Source organism: Nilaparvata lugens, chromosome 3, assembly GCF_014356525.2.
Source record: "Nilaparvata lugens isolate BPH chromosome 3, ASM1435652v1, whole genome shotgun sequence".
NCBI classification, from domain to species: domain Eukaryota; kingdom Metazoa; phylum Arthropoda; class Insecta; order Hemiptera; family Delphacidae; genus Nilaparvata; species Nilaparvata lugens.
The window spans coordinates 78,437,177-78,460,469 of record NC_052506.1 but is presented as its reverse complement, the minus strand read 5'-3'; the positions used below and the strand labels follow the sequence as shown (position 1 = coordinate 78,460,469).

Genomic DNA, 23,293 nt, shown 5'->3' with positions numbered 1-23,293 from the left:
CGTTTCTTTCGGTGCAGCAAACTGTCACTTTGCGCACTAGTTGCACAAATAACTATTAACACACTTTTTATGTATTTAAACACGACATGCAGTCAATTATTAAGTGAATAATTAGAAATTTTTACTTACTAAATTACTTTCAATCGTCTAGCGACTATTTACAACAGAATAGTTATTTGTGCAACTAGTGCGCAAAGTGACAGTTTGCTGCATCAAAAGAAACGTTTACGCCCGAGCCGTAGGCGAGGGCGGAATGGTTTCTTGAGTGCAGTAAACGAACTTTGCGCACGTATTTCACATTAAATTTTTCCTACAGTTACCATTGAATATGAAAAGTGGGTAATTATGGGTAAAATTGCCTGAATAATGTAGTAGTGTTTGAATGGCGAGGCGGCTGTGTGGTGTGTGCTGTGGTGGCACTGTGCTGTCGTTGTCCTTGGTTATAATATCTACTTAATAATTAGCGCGTTGTGCTTCGTTGCACCTCTGCTCACTATAGCAGCCCACTCACTGTTACCAACTTAATTTTGATTTTGCTGCACTGGTGCTCCATATAACCTACTAACTATTTTGCGTTGTCATGCTGCAAATCTGGAGTACGCAAAGTACTCACTTTGCGCACTAGTGCAGAAAAGTGATTCTTTGCAGCCTGCAGCAAATCTGGAGTACGCAAAGTACTCACTTTGCGCACTAGTGCAGAAAAGTGATTGTTTGCAGCCTGCAATCAGTGCACAAATGGTCACTTTTCAGGGTATCTGTAGGAAAATATATTTTCTCAATGATTGAATAATAAATTTTCATAATTGAGATTGAATATTTTGTTAATTATATTTCTACATTGTTAAAAAGCGATCTGGCAATGTCGCAGAGATAGAAAGGGATAGCGGTATCTGCTTTATCGAATGATAAACAAGGATAACAATACAAATGTAAATCAAATACTGCCATTATAACGTGAACCTCATTAGATCGAGATAAGGCTGGTTGTACACCGGTTATGCTAGGCACACACCAGTTAGTCAAGACAAGACAAGACACGTTTAGTCACAATACTTCACATAGTTGCTTATGACGCAACACACACTGTTTAGACATTGCAATTAGACATGTCTTCATAAGCAACTATGTGAAATATTGTGTCTGATCATGTCTTGTCTTGACTAACTGGTGTGTGCCTAGCCTAAGACAAGACTAGTCACGTTTAGTCACAATACTTCACATAGTTGCTTATGAAGACATGTCTAATTGCAATGACTAATCAGTGTGAGTTGCGTCATAAGCAACCATGTGAAGTACTGTGACTAAACGTGACTAGTATTGTTTTAGGCTAGGCACACACCAGTTAGTCAAGCAAGACAAGACATGATCAGACACAATACTTCACATAGTTGCTTATGAAGACATGTCTAATTGCAATGACTCATCAGTGTGTGTTGCGTCATAAGCAACCATGTGAAGTATTGTGACTAAACGTGACTAGTCTTGTCTTAGGCTAGGCACACACCAGTTAGTCAAGACAAGACATGATCAGACACAATACTTCACATAGTTGCTTATGAAGACATGTCTAATTGCAATGACTAATCAGTGTGTGTCGCGTCATAAGCAACCATGTGAAGTATTGTGACTAAACGTGACTAGTCTTCTCTTGACGAACTGGTGCGCCTAGCCTTGGGTTGTTCAAGACTGATTGGTAGAAGCACATAGAAAGACACAAATAATATAAAGTTGACAAACAATATTTTTATTCATTTATTATAATATGATCACATTTGATTAAACAGTACTAGATAAAATTATCACAAACTTTTCAGTAATAAGAGGAAAAGCTCATCAATAAGAGATTGTAACCAACACTGTCTGCTTATTCGAAATCTAATGATTACCCTCAGAAAGGTTTGTCATTGAAACTGGTCACACTTTTTGTCCCATACAATAAAAATGGTGTTTCTCAATACTGTCAACCACCTTAATAATGAAAATCCAATCAAACTCCTTTTTTTCAAAACAGATTACCATTTTTAGCGAAATTTATATAAATTACACAATCATCATCTATAATCTGCAAATAATTCTCAATTAGTTGTATTAATTAGTATTAATTCTCAATAACTCTCAATTAGTTGTTTGAATAATTATTGATGATAGCCAATAAAATTGCAAGTTACTAAGATAGATTCAATTCAGCCGTAAAAAAACCAGTGAAGATTTGATACACAAAAATTGTATGGCTTATTCCAGATTGATACTAATTCAAATTGTATATTTCTATTGAGAATACTAATTTAATTTGAAAGACGGCAAGCAATTCTAAACTATTCAAACTGCAAGCAAAGATTCATGTTTTCTTAACAAGTCAAGAAGACTGGATCTAGTTGATGAACAGTTCATTTATATTTATTCATATAACAGTTCTATGAGACAATGTTGGTACTCCCCGCTTGGGCATTTCATCCAAAAAAACTTTTCATCCATTTGTTGCATTTCATTCAACTCTGCCGTCATAAACTGCATTAGATTTTATCATAGATTTCGCGCACTACATCTTCCTACAAATCCGTCTTGCTGTGACGTCGGCTAATTTATCAACATAATCCCACTGCAGTTGAGCAACAATTTGACAATAATAAATGCATAAAAAACCAAGGAAATACATCTGCGATCTATAAACATTTAATAAACTAACACTAAATGAAACAATATTTATATCCATCCTCAATTACTAACTAGCCTACAGAGAAATCAAACTGGAAAAACAAAATATAGACCTTGAACTTACGACTAAATACATGAAACGAGAGTACTGTATTAATCAATTACACTAGATAATATAATAAATTTCCAATCAATATCATAGATTTCCAACACAATCACAAAGTTGATCAGTCTCTCCTAACCTAATTGCCATCAACTAACATAATTTCGACAAGTATATGGTAGACAAATAATTGCAATAGATTCAAACTCTTAGATGGAAAATCAAAAGTACATTGTAGATGAGCAACACAATGTTGATAGCGCTGGTTACTGCTAGCTTACATGCTGTGTTGTAAGCTTACATGCTGTGGTAACCGCGGGCTTGACGCTGACGAGTGACAATGTAAGCGACCAAAATCAAGACGACAAACAAGATGAGACCTCCGGCAACCAGCATTGGGATCATGTCTGGGGATGAATCGGTCACGCAGTTTTGTTCTGCAACAAAAAACATGACAGAAATCAGAAATACTGGCCAGGAATTTCAATTGCCATCAACAGAGGAACCATTTCAAAAATACTGTACAAGATTTATTAGAAACTAGCAGACAACCCGTGCTCCGCAAAGGTCTAATTAAAAACTTGACAAACTGAGAACTTGACCTACTGAAATCTACTTAAAATAGGCATATAACCATCCGTGGTAAATTAAGAATCTATATAAAAAAATTCAAAAAAGTAGCCCTGAATTATTGACAAAATTTCAACTTAATCAGTCCAGTACTTCAGACGTGATGATGCGTCTTGTAAGGTTTGTAAAAGTTCAACGAATGTTGGAGTAGAGAAGCCGTTCCGTAATTGATAAAGCTGGACTCCCATTTTATCAGGAAAGGCCGCGAGATATAAAGCTGCGTACATACTTGTGCGCCAAGAACACACGCGCATTTCACTAGTTTATCATCTGATTATAACAGCTGTATTTGTACAAAAACACTAAGATACAAGATATATTGAGTGTAGCATCATCTAATGAAAATTTGAATGTGCGTGTTCCTAGCACTCAAGCCTGTAAGCATCTTAACATGAGCCTTCGACTTTCACCACATGATACTCAATAACTCGAATCTGATTTTTATAGGCTGGGGGTACGCGTTTTGTTAGTTTGTTCTCGGCAGCCGGTACCCTCGTTTCAAACAATGCCTATACTAGCCGTTTGAATGCAGAGTGAGAGGGGAAGGGACACATTTCCACCCTCATGGAAAGTGGAGAACTAAGCTCAGCTTGTACTATTCCTTTTCAAATTTTAATTGTAATGAAGCCCAAAATGTAAAGTAAAGTAATGTTTTGTAGGCTATATGTCACGCAACGCACTTCACATTTCCGGTCCGAGAATACGCCTTGAGAATAATTGACAAATGATTAACAATTTTGAATCTGCAACTTCGGGAGCGTAGATATACGCGCCACGAACAAACAACGAACGTTATACGAGACGTTACGCGAAAGGTTCGCAACATGTTCGCAAGATGATCGTGCGCTTGTCTTATTGTTGACTTCAATACACTACGACAATAAACTAACCTCACAAATGTTAAAGGTTCAATCCAGCTGATCGGGCGACAAAACGAAATAAAATATTCTGATCAGGATTGCTGGGTAGCCTAATAAAACATTATGTCTATATAACAAATTGATAATAAATATTATGTTTATTGCATTTATGTGCGCTAGCCGTCACGTCTCTAACGACGCGTCTCGAGCTGCCTGCTTATAGCACTTATAGCCGCGTTCGTCTCGACACGTCTGCTTATAGGTGCGCTTCTCGAGACACCTCTAAGGAATTGCACCTTGACAATATTCCTAAATCCAAAATTGCTATCCCTTGAAGTATTCTCCGACCAAAAATGTGCCTGTTTATAGCCGCGCGCGTCTCGACACGTCTCTAAGGAATTTCACCATTAGGGTAGGCGCACACAGATCGTCATCGGACGGACGGCACACCGATCGTACTTTTTTTAGGTGCTCCACACACTAGTCGTCATCGGAGCATTGGCATTTTAGTTCATTGCGACGTATGTCGAGTCGTGTGCGAATTAGGAATTTAATAAACAATATTACAGTATATAAGTGATGGATAGCAGTAGCGAAGAAGTTATAATTGTTACTTGTTTGTTAGCCGAAGATGAAGAAGAGGTACAGCGACGTAGGAAGAGAAAACGAAAAATGTGGATCCATAGAATTAATCAGAAAATGATAGAATACGGAGAATTTAATCATATGTTTCCTGATTTAATTGAAGACGAAGTAATATTTTTTAGCTACTTCCGCATGTCGCAAGTAATTTTTTTTGAGCTTTTGAATGTCCTCACTCCTCAGACAACATAAACTGAACACCACTTATCGCCGTGCGATTGATCCATTGAGTCATTCAATCCGAACGGCTTCAATGCTCCTCTCGGGATTCGTGACGGCATTTCCGATCTACGATGCTTACGATGCGGATAGGTATGCGCACTCCAATTGAAAACAATTGGCATCAAATCTTATCGTCCGATCCGTGCAGTCCGTCCGATAACGATCTGTGTACGCCTACCTTAAGAAAGCCGAAAAAACAATTGGAAGCTCAATAATTTCAATGATATTGGATTAGAAACATTTTTAGCCGAAAATTTACAAATAAGCACAAGCTACACCATAAAAGCTGAAAATTCAAAAAATAATAGCCAATCGAACGACATTGTGAGTGTCGTAACGATTAAATGACGTTCTTACCTGGTCCGAGCTTGCCATCGCTGAGGTAGGCCTGGTAGGTGACGGAGGCGAGCGCCAGGGTGGAGCCGTTGTTGAGGGCCAGAGCGGCTGGGGCGCCACACACATAGCTCCGCCCCACACTGGCCTCCAGTGGCAGGTTGCTGGCCGCCGCCCCAGCTGTGTATGTCAGTGTGAAGTTGGTCGCATCTAGACAAACAATCACAATTATTATTACATTGATTAATTCTCTTTTTATTTACAAATACACTTGAGAGAATCAACAGGACTTTCAATTTCAATTTATTCACAACACACAAAAATACAGGATGATTATAAAATGACTTTACAACTTTGAAAGAACATAAATATTTATCGAAATTACTTACAGAATTGAGAAAGGAGCCATTTTGTTACAAACACTTCAAGTTTAAGGTGTGGGTGTTATTTTATAATATAAATCTTATCCTTAATGAAACACCACAGGAATAAATGCATCGGTGTTAAAACCGGTGAGCGAGGTGCCCATGCCAAGTTGAAAGCAATTGTCTAGAAAATCCCGAATTTCTCCGTGGAATGAGCTGGTGCACCGTCATGAACAAGTGTCCCTTTACGTTCAGCATGACGGTGCATCAGCTCATTCCACGGAGAAATTCGGGATTTTCAAAAACATCAGGCTTCAGAGGCCCTAGATCCCTAGATGGAGGAAGCTCTCTACACACAGAGATTCTTAATGAATGAGAGAGTTGCAACGTATCACCAACAACGGAAAGAGCATGTTGAACAAATAATGTCAGCTGACAGGCTGTGTTGTGTGTTAAAAGGACGTAACTCCAAAAAACTCCTTGTGTATCTTTTCGGATGCAACGCATTGCTTTTGAGAAAATACAAAAGAGAATCTGTTGCTTATGGGAAGATACATTGAAGCTCTTAGTGCATCTTTTCGGATGAAACACGTTACTTTTGAGAAGATACTGAAGAGCATCTGATGCTTATGGAAAGATACATTTGTGTATCTTTTCGGATGCAACACGTTGCTTTTGAGAAGATACAAAAGCGCATATGTTGCTTATGGAAAAATAAATAATTGAAGCTCCTTCTGTATCTTTTCGGTTGCAACGCATTGTTTTTGAGAAGATACAAAAGAGAATCTGTTGCTTATGGGAAGATACATTGAAGCTTCTTGTGTATCTTTTCGGTTGCAATACGTTGCTTCTGAGAAGATACAAAAGGGCATATGTTGCTCATCGAAGGATACATCAAAGCTCCTTGTGTAGGATACATTAAAGCTCCTTGTGTATCTTTTCGGATGACAAACGTTGCTTTTGAGAAGATACAAAAGAGCATCTGATGCTTATGGAAAGATACATTAAAGCTGCTTGTGCATTTTTTCGGATGCAACGCGTCGCTTCTGAGAAGATACAATAGAGCATCTGTTACTTAAGGGAAGATGCATTTGTGAATCTTTTCGGATGCAACGCATTGCTTTTGAGAAGATACAAAAGAGCATCTGTTGCTTATGGAAAGATACATTTGTGTATCTTTTCGGTTGCAACGCGTTGCTTTTGAGAAGATACAAAAGAGCATCTGTTGCATATGGAAAGATACATATTCAAAAATGTTCCATACTATTGAACGGGTAGTATTGTAGGCTAGTAGCCCTGCGCCGATAGACAAAGCTACAGGACCTGGACTTTGATTTGTTTAATAAATTCAAAAACTTACTAGTCTGCTTGGCCAAATCAGGCAGAGCCGTGGCGTTGATCCAGCTGTGAACTTCCTGCAAATAGTATTGGGAGTGGTTCTGCTTGAAGGTCATGGCCACATGTCCGGCTGGGAACTCCAGGCTGAAAGAGATGCTCTCATTGGCCGACTGGCCGCACTTGGGGTCACCCACCGTTGCATTGTAAGGCACCTTAATGTCAAAGTGCTGAGTCTGCAACACAACCGTCAAACATTTTTTATTTATTTTTATTTACAATGCAAATGACACTAATGTAATAACATAAAATAAAATGGTACAGTAGTCCTTGTGCTATTTTTTTTTCCAAATTAAAAGGTGACAAAGTACAAGATAAGGTTAGAATTTCACGTGTACAATTTTTTATAAAATTCTAGAGCAGAATAAACATGGAAACTATAAATTTTGAATTTAGATGGCTTGAATTAATAAATTGATTAGAAATATTCCACTCAATTACCACTTGTAACGAATAATATTAAGTTCAGAAAATTTGGAACCATTGAAGAAATTAGCACAACATTTCCAACTCAACAAACATGAAGTTGATACTTTTTCAATTGTTTTAAAGTTTGATGAGTGTGGTAGGTACACCATTCTCCAGTTTTAATGCTGGATATTCATTTATTCATACAATTACAAATCATGTAAATATGATTGGGAAAGAACAGGTTTCGCCCAAAACTATTCTATTTCAAAATTTTGATACTGAATAACATGTCCAAAAAATAAAATAAGTGTACACATATTAATATATAGTACACTGAAAATATTATTCCAATAAGTGCTAATAAGACTATTCATACTCTCTCGGCCTGGTTAAATAAGGAATAGTCCCATTATAGCTTGTAATAGTATCTTGCGTCACAAGGACAGCAAGGGGTCTTTTGCAGACGAGAATTATGTCTCAAATTTTATTCGAGCACTGCTAAAGACATTCACGTCCAAGTAACGTACACTATTTTTTTGTCATACTTGCTCAATTGCAGCTGTTTTCCATGCATTAAATCAAGCCGGTAAACAGCTGTTTGCAGATCAAGAAAACATGTGATTTTCATTACAGCATACTATACTGTAAAGAGATCATATGTTCTCTTTACAGTCGAGTATGTTAGGACTCTACATATTCCTATTAACATCTGAGTAATTAATATACCAACTCAAATAATTAAAGAACTCATTCAAGGATTTTCAAGTTATCAGAACTCATCTGAAATCTTATAATTTAGGCCTTTATTATTCTATTTGAGCTTGAAGGGTCTGTCTGTTATTAACTAGGCGCTACGGGCTAGGTCATGTTTATAGAATGCAGTAGCTCGAGCAGCAGCAGGTAATGGTTTCTGTTTCTCAGCAATATTATTCTTTCTCAGATAAGTATGACAAAAAATGTTGTACGTAACTTGTACGGTAACGTATTTACCGCATTCGTATGATAATTCTGCCCTCAACTACGTTTCGGGCAGAAACAATCATACTTATACGGTAAATTATCGTTACCGGACTTGTTACGTAAACTACTATTGTCATAATAATCCAAAGATGAAGAATAATTGAGATATAGAAAACATCATCTCCTTGTGCTGTGACGTCAGTACATACATTCTATAAACATAACCTAGTTTACAAATTAGGAATTTGGAAGTTGACAAAACATTCCACCTGGAGCGCTGAAGGTGGTTTTATGTAGTAGTTTTGCTATTCCTATTTCAGAACTGGGAAACATACTCGACTGTAAAGAAAACATAAGGTTTCATCACAGTAGAGTATGCTGTAATGAGATTCATATGTTCATTTGTTCTGCAAACAGCTGTTTACCGGATTGATTTCATGTATGGAAAACAGCTGGAATTGAATGACTGACAAAAAATAGTTATTTGTGCAACTAGTGCGCAAAGTGACAGTTTGCTGCACCGAAAGAAACGTTTACGCCCGAGCCGTAGGCGAGGGCGGAATGGTTTCTTGAGTGCAGCAGAGGAACTTTGCGCACGTATTTCACATTAAGTTTTTCCTACAGTTACCATTGAATATGAAAAGTGGGTAATTATGGGTAAAATTGCCTGAAATCCATCAAATGTTTTTCTGTGTAATTTTATTATTGATAAAAACCTTAATTTATTGTCAAATTGAATAAAAATGTTGTCCTTGGTTATAATATCTACTTAATAATTTGCGCGTTGTGCTTCGTTGCACCTCTGCTCAGTATAGCAGCCCAGTCACTGTTACCAACTTCATTTGGATTTTGCCGCACTGTTGCTCCATATAACCTACTAAGTATTTTGTGTTGCCATGTTGCAAATCTGGAGTGCAGAAAAATTTTTCCCGCACTAGAGCGGAAAAGTGATTCTTTGCGTTCTGTAATCAGTGCAGCAATGGCCACTTTTCAACGTAACTGTAGGAAAAAATATTTTTAGTAACATTCCAATTCAACAATAGAAGTAAGGGTATCTAATGAGAAATTTGCTGTTTCATTTTACAAGTAGTATGTTAGGAAAGAAAAATTAGTTCATTTTTTAGACTATAATGAGGTCCACGTTATAATGGCAATGTTTGATCAAACCGGCCCTAAAATTGATTTTTTGTTTATATCATACACCATGACAACTGATATAATCTAGAACAACGTTCCATTGTCGTACCATGTATAAAATTCCAATTGTTCTCGATAAATTAATCACAAATGACACTATTGCTTCAATGACAGTTATTCAAAAAATGTCAGATTACGCATCCAAACCGGGGAAATTGGCTTTTTTATTGTTCATAAAGATATGACCTTTCCTTGTCTCAAGATAGCTACCCACAAATAACAGCGGATAGATTCGCGCATGAATCAATTATTAATCAGTGAAAATAAATTATTGTTCTTGATCAGAGATTCTCAATTCGGGTTGGTGAAAATAATAGTGGAAACTACCAGTAATTCAGCTTTTAGAACAGGGAAACCCAATATTATATCATGTCTCATGTCGCATGATGTCTGAAGGTCGGTTGCCGAGCTCGGCATTTAGCTAGGTTCTAGACTTTAAACAGCTGGAGTCAGAAAATTGGCTTTCCGAAACGGGGCGTAGTCGTAGTCATTGTCATAGTCACGTTTAAATTAAATTTCGAAAAACTGGAAAATTGAACACAAAATAAAATAAAGGGAAAATGATGTAAAGTTTCAGCTATCCTCTTATATTAAGCGAGCAATTTCTGTATATATATATATATATATATATATATATATATATATATATATATATATTTATTTATATCTGGTTATCTGGCTATTCATATGGTTATTTATGTTCAACGGATCTCGAAAACGGCTCTAACGATTTTCACGAAATTTGGAACATAGTAGGTTTATGATATAAAAATTCGATTGCACTAGGTCTCATCCCTGGGAAAACTTGCTGAACGACATTAAAAGGATAATATTCATCCTTGGATGACACAGCTGAGACTTTCGTCGTACGTAGCTGACGTATAGCAAGCTGTAAAATATAAACACGATCATTTTTAAGAATTGTGTTATGTTATCAATAAATAAAAATAACGAGCAAAGCTCGGTGCCCCGATATTAGAAATGAGGAAATAAAGATTATCATAAAAACTGCGACTACGCCCAGTTTTGCAAAGCCAATTATCTGACTCCAGCTGTTTAGAGTTTAAACCCGAGCTCGGAAACCAGCCGCAAGTCCCACGGGTTGAAATTTGTAGATTTATATATACTAGTTTTGAAACAAAAAAACGTATTGTGAGACCATCAAACCGATTCCAAGAACCATAAAATCAAAAGCCATGTTTTCATCCATCTTTCAAAAGTTATGTTTTCATTTTTTGTGTAGTTGAGAAGTTGATATTGTGGTAATTATTCATATTAAATAAAAATATTAAGAAATTGTCAAAACCACCGATTTATTGATACTTAGAAAGACCGGTTTCGGTTGTTACACCATTGTCAATCTCTGATTAAACAGAGAAACGGAGTTTATCAGAGATTGACAATGGTGTAACAACCGAAATCGGTCTAAGTATCAATAAATCTGTGGTTTAGACAATTTCTTAGTATTTTTATTTATTATTATGTTTTCATCCATCTTTCACACCACAGACTCGACATATTGGAGATAAAACTTCCCAATACTACAAAGCATACTTAAAAGTTTCATAAGAGCTCTCAAACTTTCAAATGTCAGCGTTGGTTTAACGACAAGCATTGACGTTATTCATAAGGCACACTGACACTATAAAGTGAATCAATCAATAGTGAGGTCCACGTTATAATGGCAGTGTTTGATTAGCAATGGTATTGCCATCCTTGTCTATCATTCAACAAAGCGGATAGCGCTAACTCTTTCTCACTCTGCTCTGTTGCCAGATCGTCTTTTAACAATGTAGAATTAATAACTATTTAACAAAATATTTCATCTTAATCATGAAAATTCATTATGAAATCATTGAAAAATATGATTTCTTGCTTGGTAAAATATAATTGATTATTTTAAACGAGAATGAACAGTTAATATTACATCAATAAAGCTGTATCAGCTGTATCAGCGACCGTCCAAATTCAAATTCAAATTTATTTTGTCAATCAAAACAATTACAATTTCAAAGAAAATAGTATACATCACAGAAAATATAATCAGAAAAATCCTTAATAAACAAAAAATGAAATAGAATTAATCATATAACATGAGCTTAGTTTATCAAGAATGTATAAATGGGAAAATATATATATAAATGTATACAATAATACTTATAATTTAAAAAATGATTTGACAAATTTTACTGAGCGCAAAAAAATATAAAATTTTCGTCCGCGCTCAGGAGAAATAATAATCAATTAACAAAATATTTCAACTTGATTATGTAAATTCATTATGAAATCATTGAAAAATATGATTTCTTGCTTGGTAAAATATAATTGATAATTTTAAACGAGAATGAACAGTTAATATTACATCAATAAAGCTGTTTCAGCTGTATCAGCGACCGTCTATGGAAGACATTGACAAGACAGAGAATCGGCAACGTTGTTCTCGTATCTTTCTCCACTGTCGTTATAACGTAGACCTCTCTATAGAACAGTAAAAATCAAATACAGTAGCTGCTCTTCTTGCTTTATTGATTCTATTGTTCAACCCGCACAAGCCTAAACGCTATTATCTTCAATTTTATTATAGGCTCACTGATAACTGGCAGCAGCCAAACAATCAGCCAGCACCCATTTTCACATCAAATTCTGTTTCTCTACTTAAAAAAATCTGTTATCAGTCAACTAAAATACCAAACCGCCTGTTTCTAAATACAATCATCGTTTATTGGCTTTGTTCAAAACTCAGTTAAGATTGGAGCCAACAATTTCAGACCACAGATAAAGTGTCAAGTTGTCAGCATTGATATAGTGAGGTCCACGTTATAATGGCAGTGGAGAAAGATACGAGAACAACGTTGCCGATCCTCTGTTGTGTAACAACACAGTTGTATTCGGTTCTATAATTTTCAATTGAGAACTGAACCTGCACGTGGAGCTCAACAAGAGTTCTATAGTGAGGTCCACGTTATAATGGCAGTGGAGAAAGATACAGAACAACGTTGCCGATCCTCTGTCTTGTCAATGTCTTCTATAGACGGTAGCTGATACAGGTTCATTGATGTAATATTAACTGTTCATTCTCATTGAAAAAAATCAATTATATTTTATTAAGCAAGAAATTATATTTTCAATTATTTCATAATGAATTTTCATAACTAAGATGAAATATTTTGTTAATTGATTATTAATTCTACATTGTTAAAAGACTATCTGGTAACAGAGCAAAACGAGAAAGAGATAGTGCTATCCGCTTTGTTGAATGATAGACAAATTTATTTTCAATTTCAATTTATTTTTTATTCACGTATCATACAATTTTAACAACACAATTACAATTATAAAATGAATATTAGAACCCACATAGACTATTACGTCCGTGTGTGGGAGCAGTTCTTAAGATTAGTTGTGTTACAATAAAAAATATTGGGCTATAAGTATAAGATACATACGGTAAATGAAATAAAAATAGATCATATTTAATATATTTTTAGGATTAATTATATAAAAAAAATCAATTTGAATTTGAGAATGAAGAAAGATAGATCCATTGGAAGAAAATTAGACAATCGGCTTGTAATAATACCTATTTTTATAATTTATTAATAATCATTATTTTCATCACACCAGAACAGCCGGAATCTCTTTTTGCAAAATGTATTTGGTAAGAAAAACAGATTAAAATTTGAATTTCAAACATAAGGTGATTTGATTAAATTCTCTGCATCCTGCCATCCAACATACATTAACCATTCAGAAATTCTGTGCTTTAACACTACAGTGACTCGGCCCGCTCCAGCCTCAACTATTTCTGGAGGAAGGTTTCTATACAGCCATTGCGAAATATAAAATGAATTGTGCCTTTGCAAACTGATACTAATGGTAGGATTAAATAAACGTGACATTGTTTGGTTTCTGGTTAGATGACTGTGTTGAATCTCTCTGAAAAAGGTGTCATTATTGAAAATGTAAATTACCAAAGTTTTTATGAAAATCTGCTTAACATTCATTACTGGAAATATATTGAATAGTAGATTGGTGGGAAAACGCTGGTTTTTTGTAATATGGTTTTAAGGTTTTACAAGGATAGCAATAGCATTGCTAATCAAACACTGCCATTATAACGTGGACCTCACTCGTAGACATCCAACATCAACAGCTCTTGGTCCATTCTTGGTCAATAATTAATTTACATAATTAAGATGAAATATTTTGTGAATTAATTATTAATTCATTAACGTCACATTATAGAATGGAAAGCAATGAAGATGATGACGTTATTCATAAATAGAACCAACAGCTTCTGTGAAGCAAATCTCTGACAGTTGAAAGTGAATAGCTAGTTGGCAGTATGGGTTATCATTGTAATTATTACGATTATGGCAATTTTAACGCCGTTTCGACCAACTAAATTCCATTCGATCAGGTCAAGGTCGAGACAGGTCAAGATTATCATCTATTTTCAAACATATCTTCCGTAAAATAAAATATTCATTACTTTCCCTATTCATTGCACTAAGTTTGATTCTGTTAGCTGGTGATGAAATATTATAATACGATTCTAAAAAATCTGGTGTGGTACACTCACACAACTTTCATTGCTCATTGAACTGTAAGCCCCATTCTTAAACGAGAATAATTCAGGGGAATAACATAATGACGATTGGCGGCAACATATTTGAAACTACGATCAGACTTCTGTATATTATGTGTATATATAATATTGTTTTCAGAGTACTTTTTCCTTTGTGTAAATTTGATGATTTTTTTCAAAGTCGTCGAAACAGCTGTTCTACAGATGAAATCTATCTCGTCTATGTGTTCTTTTTATGAACTACACGAGAAGGAGGTTACAAAGTCCATTTCTCAAGGATGGGGTGGACCCCCCATTAGTTTCCCAGAAAGGAGACTCATGCCAGTTGATAGAGCTGATAAATAACTATACAGGGTATGAATTTGAAAAAAATCGGTCGTCATTTTTGAGAAAATCGTGAAAAACACGGTTTTTTAGTAATCATCCGCCATTTTTCTCAAGAATATTACGGAGCTCCTGCAATTTTCCCAGAAATGAGACTCATGTCAGTTGATAGGGATTATAAATAGCTATCCATGGTATGAATTAGAAGAAAATCGTTAGAGCCGTTTTCGAGAAAACCGTGAAAACATGTTTTTTTAGTAATTATCCGCCATTTTGAATTCAATTTTATTGAATTTCTTATTGTCGAATTCTTATGGTATAAGGACCTTAAGTTTAGAATTTCAAGTCAATCGGTTGATTAGGAATGGAGTTATCGTGTTCATAGACATACACACACACACACACACACAGACCAACACCCAAAAATCATGTTTTTGGACTCAGGGGACCTTGAAACGTATAGAAAACTTGAAATCAGGGTACCTTAATTTTTTGGAAAGCAATACATTCCTTACCTATGGTAGTAACAACACAGTTCTCGATTCATATTTATTAATTTTTAATTATTTATTTATACATTGATAGATACAATATAATTCTCAACTATGAATGATTGGGAAAGGAACAACATACTTAAAGCCCAAAACTGTTCCTTTCCCAAATTTGGATAGAAATTTTCCAAAAATATCATCACTTCAAAAGTTTTGTCCAATTTTGAATTCAAATTATTAATATGAACTAGGAATTTAGAATTTAAATATGTTGAAACTCAAATTAAATAAAAATTTCACTAAACCATCATTGATTGTTATCAGTGGTGATTAAGTGAAGTATTCTTATTTAATTTGGTTTTCATCTTTTCTAAATTCCTAGTTTATGAATATTTGGGACTCAAAATTGGACAAAAATCATAAAGTGTAAGTAAACATAACCTATTTTTGGACAATTTCTATCCAAATTTGGGAAAGGAGCAGTTTTGGGCTTTAAGCCTGTTGTTCCTTCCCCAATCATTCATAGTTGAGAATTATATTGTATATGTATCAATGTATAAATAAATAATAAATTGATAACTGGAAAATACTGTATTAATTATTGAACATTTTAAATCTTAAACATATACTCAGAATTTAATTTAATTAATCAAACAAACCTACAGTGTTAGAAGTTTGTAGATGATTGAAGAATACAATTATTAGATTCTAGACAACACAGTTCTCAATATTGATATTTCTTGAATCAAATACAACATTAGAAATCCATTTAATCCAATATTTTCATCCATGTCACTTCAATAGTCAGATCCCACGTTATTCTAATGATGAATTTCTCGCTCCATAAATAGCTTTCATTTCATTACTACCGATTTCACTTGGGTTACCGACTAGCTATCTTGCTATTATTATAGCCTATTATATTAAGCGAGCAATTTCTGTATAAATTTTTATATTTGGTTATTTATATTTAATATCGGGGCACCGAGCATCGCTCGTTATTCATTTATTGATGAGCAAAACATAATTCTTTAAAATTAACATATTAAAATTAATTAACATTTTCATTAACATATTAAAATTATTAATTAAAATTAACTTATTAGGACTAACATGCACAGCCCAAAACTGTTTCTCCCCTGAATTTTGATGAATTTGGAAACAACGCGAAAATACGTTTTTATTTTAAATATATAATAATTATTTTTTGATCAATTATGGATAATTTTACCTTTCAAACCATTAAGGTTTCTGTATCTTTTAGGTCGTGTTTACATTTTACAGCTGGCTATATACGTCAGTTTATGAATTTCGGGGATGCGATATTTTGATTTTCCACAGAATTACTCGCTCACTTTTTACTATCTACAGACGACGAAAGTCTCAGCTGTTTCAGCCAAGGATGAATTATCCTTTTAATGCCCTTCAGCGAGTTTTCCCAAGGATGATACCTAGTACAATCGAATTTTATATCATAAACCTACTATGTTCCAAATTTCGTGAAAATCGTTAGAGCCGTTTTCGAGATCCGTTGAACATAAATAACCAGATAAAAAATATAAACAGATATACAGAAGTTGCTCGCTTAATATAATAGGATAACGAGCGAAGCTCGGTGCCCCGATATTAATTATTATATTATTATTGGTACCGTTCTAGGCTTGAGACTTTGGTACTTTTCTGTAAGTTGTGCTATGTTATGTTGAATGATTGAATAAATAAATTATTGAATTACGATGTAGGTATTTATGAATGTGTTAATTGTAAGAAATGGAAGCATAACCTCACTTGAACTAATTTATCAATCAAAATACGGGACAGGAAATGTTATTGGTTAATCCTGTTAATATCTTCTAAAATCAGACATGATTATAACGTTATTTGATTTATATTTTTATTTATATTCAAGAGTAGCCCTAAAGAAAAAGACGAGGACTAAGTTATACTTGTACGTTGTATCATAAGTGAAAGATACCATAAGAATATATCCCACGGTATAGGGGATTTATGTTCCAAATTTCACTCTCAACTCAAGCCGATAGTCCTAGTAGTTATTCTCATGAAGCTATGTGACACTGGTAGTCTCTTATACTGTGCCGTTCTCACACTCTCACCCCAAGAAATCAGTAAAAATAGACAGTAACTAGTGGTTCTGTGAACAGTAGACCTCACGCAGTATTCTCATCCACAAGTACCTGATGCCACTTGTTTTAAATGTTGACAAACTCAGTTCACGTTTGAATTTGTATTCCATATGATATAATTCATCAAAGCGAATAGCGCTATCTCTTTCTCGCTTTGCTCAGTTGCCTGATCGTTTTTTAACAATGTAGAATTAATAATTAACAAAAAATTTCATCTTAATTGTGCAAATTCATTATGAAATTATTGTAAAATATAATTGAGTATTTTAAATAAGAATGAACCGTTTTTAACTCAGTTTTTTAACAATGTAGAATTAATAATCAATTAACAAAATATTTCAACTTAATTATGCAAATTCATTACGAAATTATTGAAAAATATAACTTCTTGCTTAAATAAAAATATAATTGAGTATTTTAAATGAGAACGAACAGTTAATATTACATCAATAAACTTAAATCAGCTACCGTCTATAGAAGGCATTGACAAGACAGAGGATCGGCAACGTTGCTCTCCTATCCTTCTCCACTGCCATTATAACGTGGACCTCACTATAGCAACGATAAACTATCTTTAGGAATTCACCTTTATCTCAAAAACCATTTTCCTACAATGTGTTTCACGTTATAAAGTCAGGACCTGATTAATATTAGTTTGGTATCCTCATCTATCATTTGACATAGCAGATGACTACATCCTTTTCCAAATCCAAACAATTAACAAATTGTTTTTTAGACTATGTAGAAATATAATGAACTAACCAAATATTTAATCTCAATTATGAATATCTATCATTACGAGTTAATATTGGAAAGATATGTTTGCTTGGTATTTGAGATATAATTAGTTATTATTATTATTCATCTATCTTGTAATGTTACATATGTCATAATGTCTGATAATGTATCAGACAAACTGTAACATTACAGTCTATTTATTGAGAGGAATAAACAATAATTAATATTCAGACCAGACATACCCGGATTATCATTACGAGTTAATATTGAAGATATATTTTCTTGGCATTTGAGATAAAATTAATCATCAACATTTATTTAATAAGAAGAATCAACATTGATTAATATTCAAATCAGATTCACCCGGATGACTTTAATCACAGCAACCTACTATAGAAGGCGGTGGAAAAAGAAAAACGGGAACTATGATGTCTTATCATTTTCACTGACTTTTATAACTTGAATCACACTGTTTTGTAAAATATCATAGAGAAACAATAGCGTAAGTAGATATCCCATGGTATAGGGCGTTCATGTTGCAATTTTTACTGTTATCTCAAGCCGATTACTGTCGATTTTTACTGCTTTGTTGGGGTGAGAGTGTATGAACGGCACAGTATAAGAGACTACGAGCGTCACACAGCTTCACGGGAAAGAACTATGTGGACTATCGGCTTGAGATAACAGTAAAAGTTGCGACATAAACGTCCTATACCATGGGATATCTATTTACGATATTATTTCTCTATGATAATATGGATATTTGTTAATAAAATTTGTTAATCCCTATAGAAGAACTATACATGTCCATACGATAGCAGATCTATAATTAATAAAACAAAATAAAACTTGTAGCACCCTTTATTTATTAAAAAACTTAAAATAAATAAAGGGTGCTACAAGTTTTATTTTGTTTTATTAATTTAAAAGCAGCCCATTTCAATAAGTGTTTTATCAGATCTATAATATAATGAAGGAAAGAATTGACTTATACACGTTGGGGATAGGAAATACACGAATGACGCATCATCACATCTGAACTACTCAACTGATTAACTTGAAATTTTGCATATAGATTCTCATTCTACCGAGGATGGTTAAAGGCCTAATTTCAATTCTTCAAAATTCCAGTTGGTCAAGTTTTCAGTTTGTCAAGCTCTCAATTTGACCCTTGCGAAGCATGGGTTACCTGCTAGTATAGAATAAGAGAAACGGAGAAGATAAGAGGAAAATATGTATGAGAAACCCGAAAAAGGAACACGAATTGGTTCAAGAGATAACAGAAGAAATAGAAGATGATAAAGAGGAATATAGAAAAAAATACAAGGAGAAGAGCAAGATAAGAAGAAATTTCTACACCGCTTATATTTCATTGAAGAAAATCTACTATCGTATCGTAACCTAGAAAAGTTTGGAAAAGCCCAGCCGCATCTAGTATCATCGGTTGAATGCAAAGACCTTAAAGATGCATAGACTCACATGCAGCGCTAGTGTCGTACTTGGAATTGAAATCCGCCATTGAGGGGGCAACCCATAAACGGTGTACACACGTACGTTTGCCTCGGGTGAGCATACGTGTATAGGCTTGCATTCGTACGTCTGGACACTGTTCGCTGAGGCATGTGGGCGAACCGGAACCCTGTCGGTATTTTGGCGTGCTCAAAGGCGCCTCGGGCGAGCATTGAATGTACGTGTGGGCGTTTTTGCCATACGGGTGAGGCAAAACGTAAACATTGAAGACGTCATAACCTAATTCCATTGAATTAGGTTAATGAATGACAAATCAAATTGTGATCCAATAACTAAATGTGAATTGCAGGATTTTTGTAATTTTGTAGGATATGTGGATTGTCAAATATTTAAAAAGAAACATGCATGGAGTATATAATTTGTATCATGATTAACAAATTTAGAAACTGCATAATTTGAGTAAAAATAGCTTCTCTACAGGGTTTCTACAAAAAAGTATAGCTCACATATTATTTTAGTGTGGCTATCAAATCATCTTTCGTTTGCTTTATGTTATCAATCAGAGTTGTTAAAGTTGTAATCTTCAATATGATATTATACGTTTTAGATAGCTAGGCTATCTATAGAGAGATTTATTCAAACTTTGAACTAGTATTCCTTGAAGGTAAATCTTGAAGCTAATCTTTTGGAGAATCTTGTTTTGTCATGTGTATGAGCAGAGTTAGTTTAAAATGGGCAGCAATTTAGTATTTGATTCAATTTATGGCTAATTTCGTTAAGGAAGACTGTCAATTTTTGTGGGACAGTGTTAAGTGCTTTGATTAGGTCATCAAAACTTCTGGAATTATTGTAGGAAATTTTCTTGTTTTTTGAGATTCAGAATAGATATTGGAAACCAACAAATAAATCGCCTAATGCCAAGAATCTCAAGTTAGAGCCAATCGTTCTTGTAAAGTTATTGCTTCCCTCATGATGGTATCATTTGTTTGGATAACTAGTTGAATTAGATTCAGTATATTAACAAGATAATGTTTTGACATCCTAATAAAGTTTGAATTGTCAATCTCATATCGTATGTCATGTAGCAATTTATTTCCTTACTTCAACCTACAATCGTTCAACCCAATAACATCGTTTGTTAAGTTTTATTTTCGATTTTATTCTATAAGTCATTAAAATAAAATGATACAGCTGCATTTTGTGATAATTATCTTCAATGATGCAATGACGCCATTGTTGTCATGTTGTGGAAAATTCACATCTACCATGTCATTGTGTCGTCTGCAAATCAGATAGCTTTTTGAATGCCGTGGCATACGTGGAACGCGTCCACAAGGACGTATAGTGAATGCCGAGGCATGTGTACATACGATTGTTCGCGCGAATCTGTACGGACGTGTGTACAAGGCTCTAAGATTATTACATACCAATGCCACCAATGGCTTTGTGATCTATAGTATTACAAATGAATACTATATAATATCTCGTGCTAAAATACCCCAATGGCGGCCTTCAATTTCAAGTAAGAGCTATCATTGAGAAGGCATAGGCATTGTGGGTCTATACCTCTTCAAGGTCTTTGGTTGAATGAGAATCTATGCTATCATATTTATACGTAATACTGACACTCAAACCTGAATCTCACTACAGCAAAAACCTACTCTGCCTCAATCTTGATTAAAGCTGATCTGTTTCCATTACTTCACACTACAAAATCAATGAAAAATTATGAGTTTTGCATTGTTTTACTAGTGATATTAAAAAGTAAGCGCCGCTTTCTCAGACTTCGCCATTAATAGCTGCCAATTTATGCTTTCGCCTTCACTAGACAGGAAATCAAAACCAAAGTTATCAACCAGTTTCCTTGAATCGCGGGTTTTACGTCGACGGTTTAAAAAAAAACAGATAAATCAATTGAAACAAAAAAATAGAATGAAAAAACAAGAATAACTTGGTAGTCACACAAAGTTTGATTCATTTTCTACTAATTATTCTTTAAATTGGAAATGAGACTGTTACTAAATAATAAATATTTGAATTTTGAATTTATTCCATCACTGCATGTACAATAAAATTGTATGGCAATCGTCAATTACATAATAAAATTTTATACATTGTTTAAAGCTATTAGTTCATTTAAATTATAGAAGCATTTTTCTTTCAACCATTCTTTCAGTCTACTTTTCAAATTCACTGAATTGTCCATATGTTTAAGGTGTTGAGGCAGGGAGTTGAGTATCTTCTTACTGATGTGACTAGGATTTTTTTCATAAAACGCCGTCCTGTGTTGTTGTATCCTGTATGAGTTTCTCGATCGGGTGTTGTAGTTGTGGAGGTCGGCACCTCTTGACCACGATGATGCGTGTTTGAGGCCGAAAGCCGCGGATTCGAGAATATACAGAGAAGGCAAAGTGAGTATCCCTGTTGCTCGGAATAATGCTCTGCATGATGTTCTAGGTGGTTTCTTCAGCATTATTCTAAGTACTCTTTTTTGCGCTCTGAACACTCTGATCATTTCTGGTGACGTGCCCCAAAACAGCAACCCATAGGTAAGGAGAGGCTGGAAGTAACCGTAGTACGCCGAAAATACTATTTGCTGGTGCATTGTTTTTGACAGTCTAGAGATTGCAAATGTGGCCTTACTGAGTTTCTTCATTAAGTTGTGAATGTGGTCATTCCATTTCAATCCAGAATCCATTTTTATTCCCAAGAAGTTGCAGACATTTGCCGGTTCGATCTGTTGGAGATCAATTCCAAAATCAAAGATGACTGGTGTGTTGAGATGAGTTATGGAGAAGCTGAGGTAGCATGTCTTCTTGATATTCACCTTAAGAGCATTTGCTTCACACCAATTGTGGATGCCATCTACTACCTGTTCTCCTCGATGTTGTAACTCCTGATTAGTATCTCCTATAATGAGGAAATTGGCATCGTCGGCGAACATAACACTGCTGGCTCCTTCTATATTGCTTGGGAGATCGTTGATGTATAATGAGAACAATATCGGGGCAATAATTGTTCCCTGCGGCACTCCTCTCTTCAACTTTCCAAATTTAGATCTGTATCTATCTATTAATACTAGTAGTTCTGTAAACAGTAGACCTCGCGCTCAGTGAGTTACATTGACCTGTTGTTATGTTTTCTCAGAAATTAATAAATAATTTATCAATTGAAAATGTCTAGAAAAAATCCTAAATAAACATAGAGCTTTCTGTCCTACATCGTACCGTGACGTGTCGTCCCGGATTGTGAGTGTGAGTGCTGTTGTCTGGCTGCAACTGTCTACAACGTTGATGGATGGAAAGATACAATTTTCAAGATGTTTGATGTTTTTGAACGGGTAGTATTATAGTCAACTAGACAGCTGATCTGTGATGAATAATTCTATAGTTTGATTTTTACGGTACATTTACCTTTACGCTTCTTATAAGCGTATGAGGGAGGCTCCTTTTTCCTTTTATATTATCCTTGAAATGCAAAATTTCCAAAAACCTTGTATATACGTCGACGCGCAATTTAAAAACGAACATACTTGTCAAATTTCATGAAAATCTATTACCGCGTTACGCCGTAAATGCGCAACATAAAAGCATATAAACATTTAAACATTAAGAGAAATGCCAAACCGTCGACTTGAATATTAGATCTCACTTCGCTCGGTCAATTATACAGCAGTTTTTGATCTTGTGATTGGATAAATCACTATTAGTTATCTTTAAATTATAATTTTTTTCATTCATCAGTGCTAATAATAATACACATTAA

General features: G+C 34.6%; 1 protein-coding gene across 1 annotated transcript in view; it reads right to left on the bottom strand.

Moving 5' to 3' along the window:
* Positions 1-1,723: 1,723 nt before the first annotated feature.
* LOC111058555 (lysosome-associated membrane glycoprotein 1) overlaps positions 1,724-23,293 on the bottom strand; it is a 32,243-nt gene continuing 10,673 nt past the window's right edge. The window contains exons 3-5 of the mRNA XM_039424706.1: positions 7,171-7,381; positions 5,470-5,655; positions 1,724-3,195 (exon numbers count right to left, since the gene is read on the bottom strand). Of these exons, the coding sequence (XP_039280640.1) occupies positions 3,056-3,195; positions 5,470-5,655; positions 7,171-7,381 (537 nt within the window). The 3' untranslated portion in view covers positions 1,724-3,055. The remainder of the gene's footprint in view (positions 3,196-5,469; positions 5,656-7,170; positions 7,382-23,293) is intronic.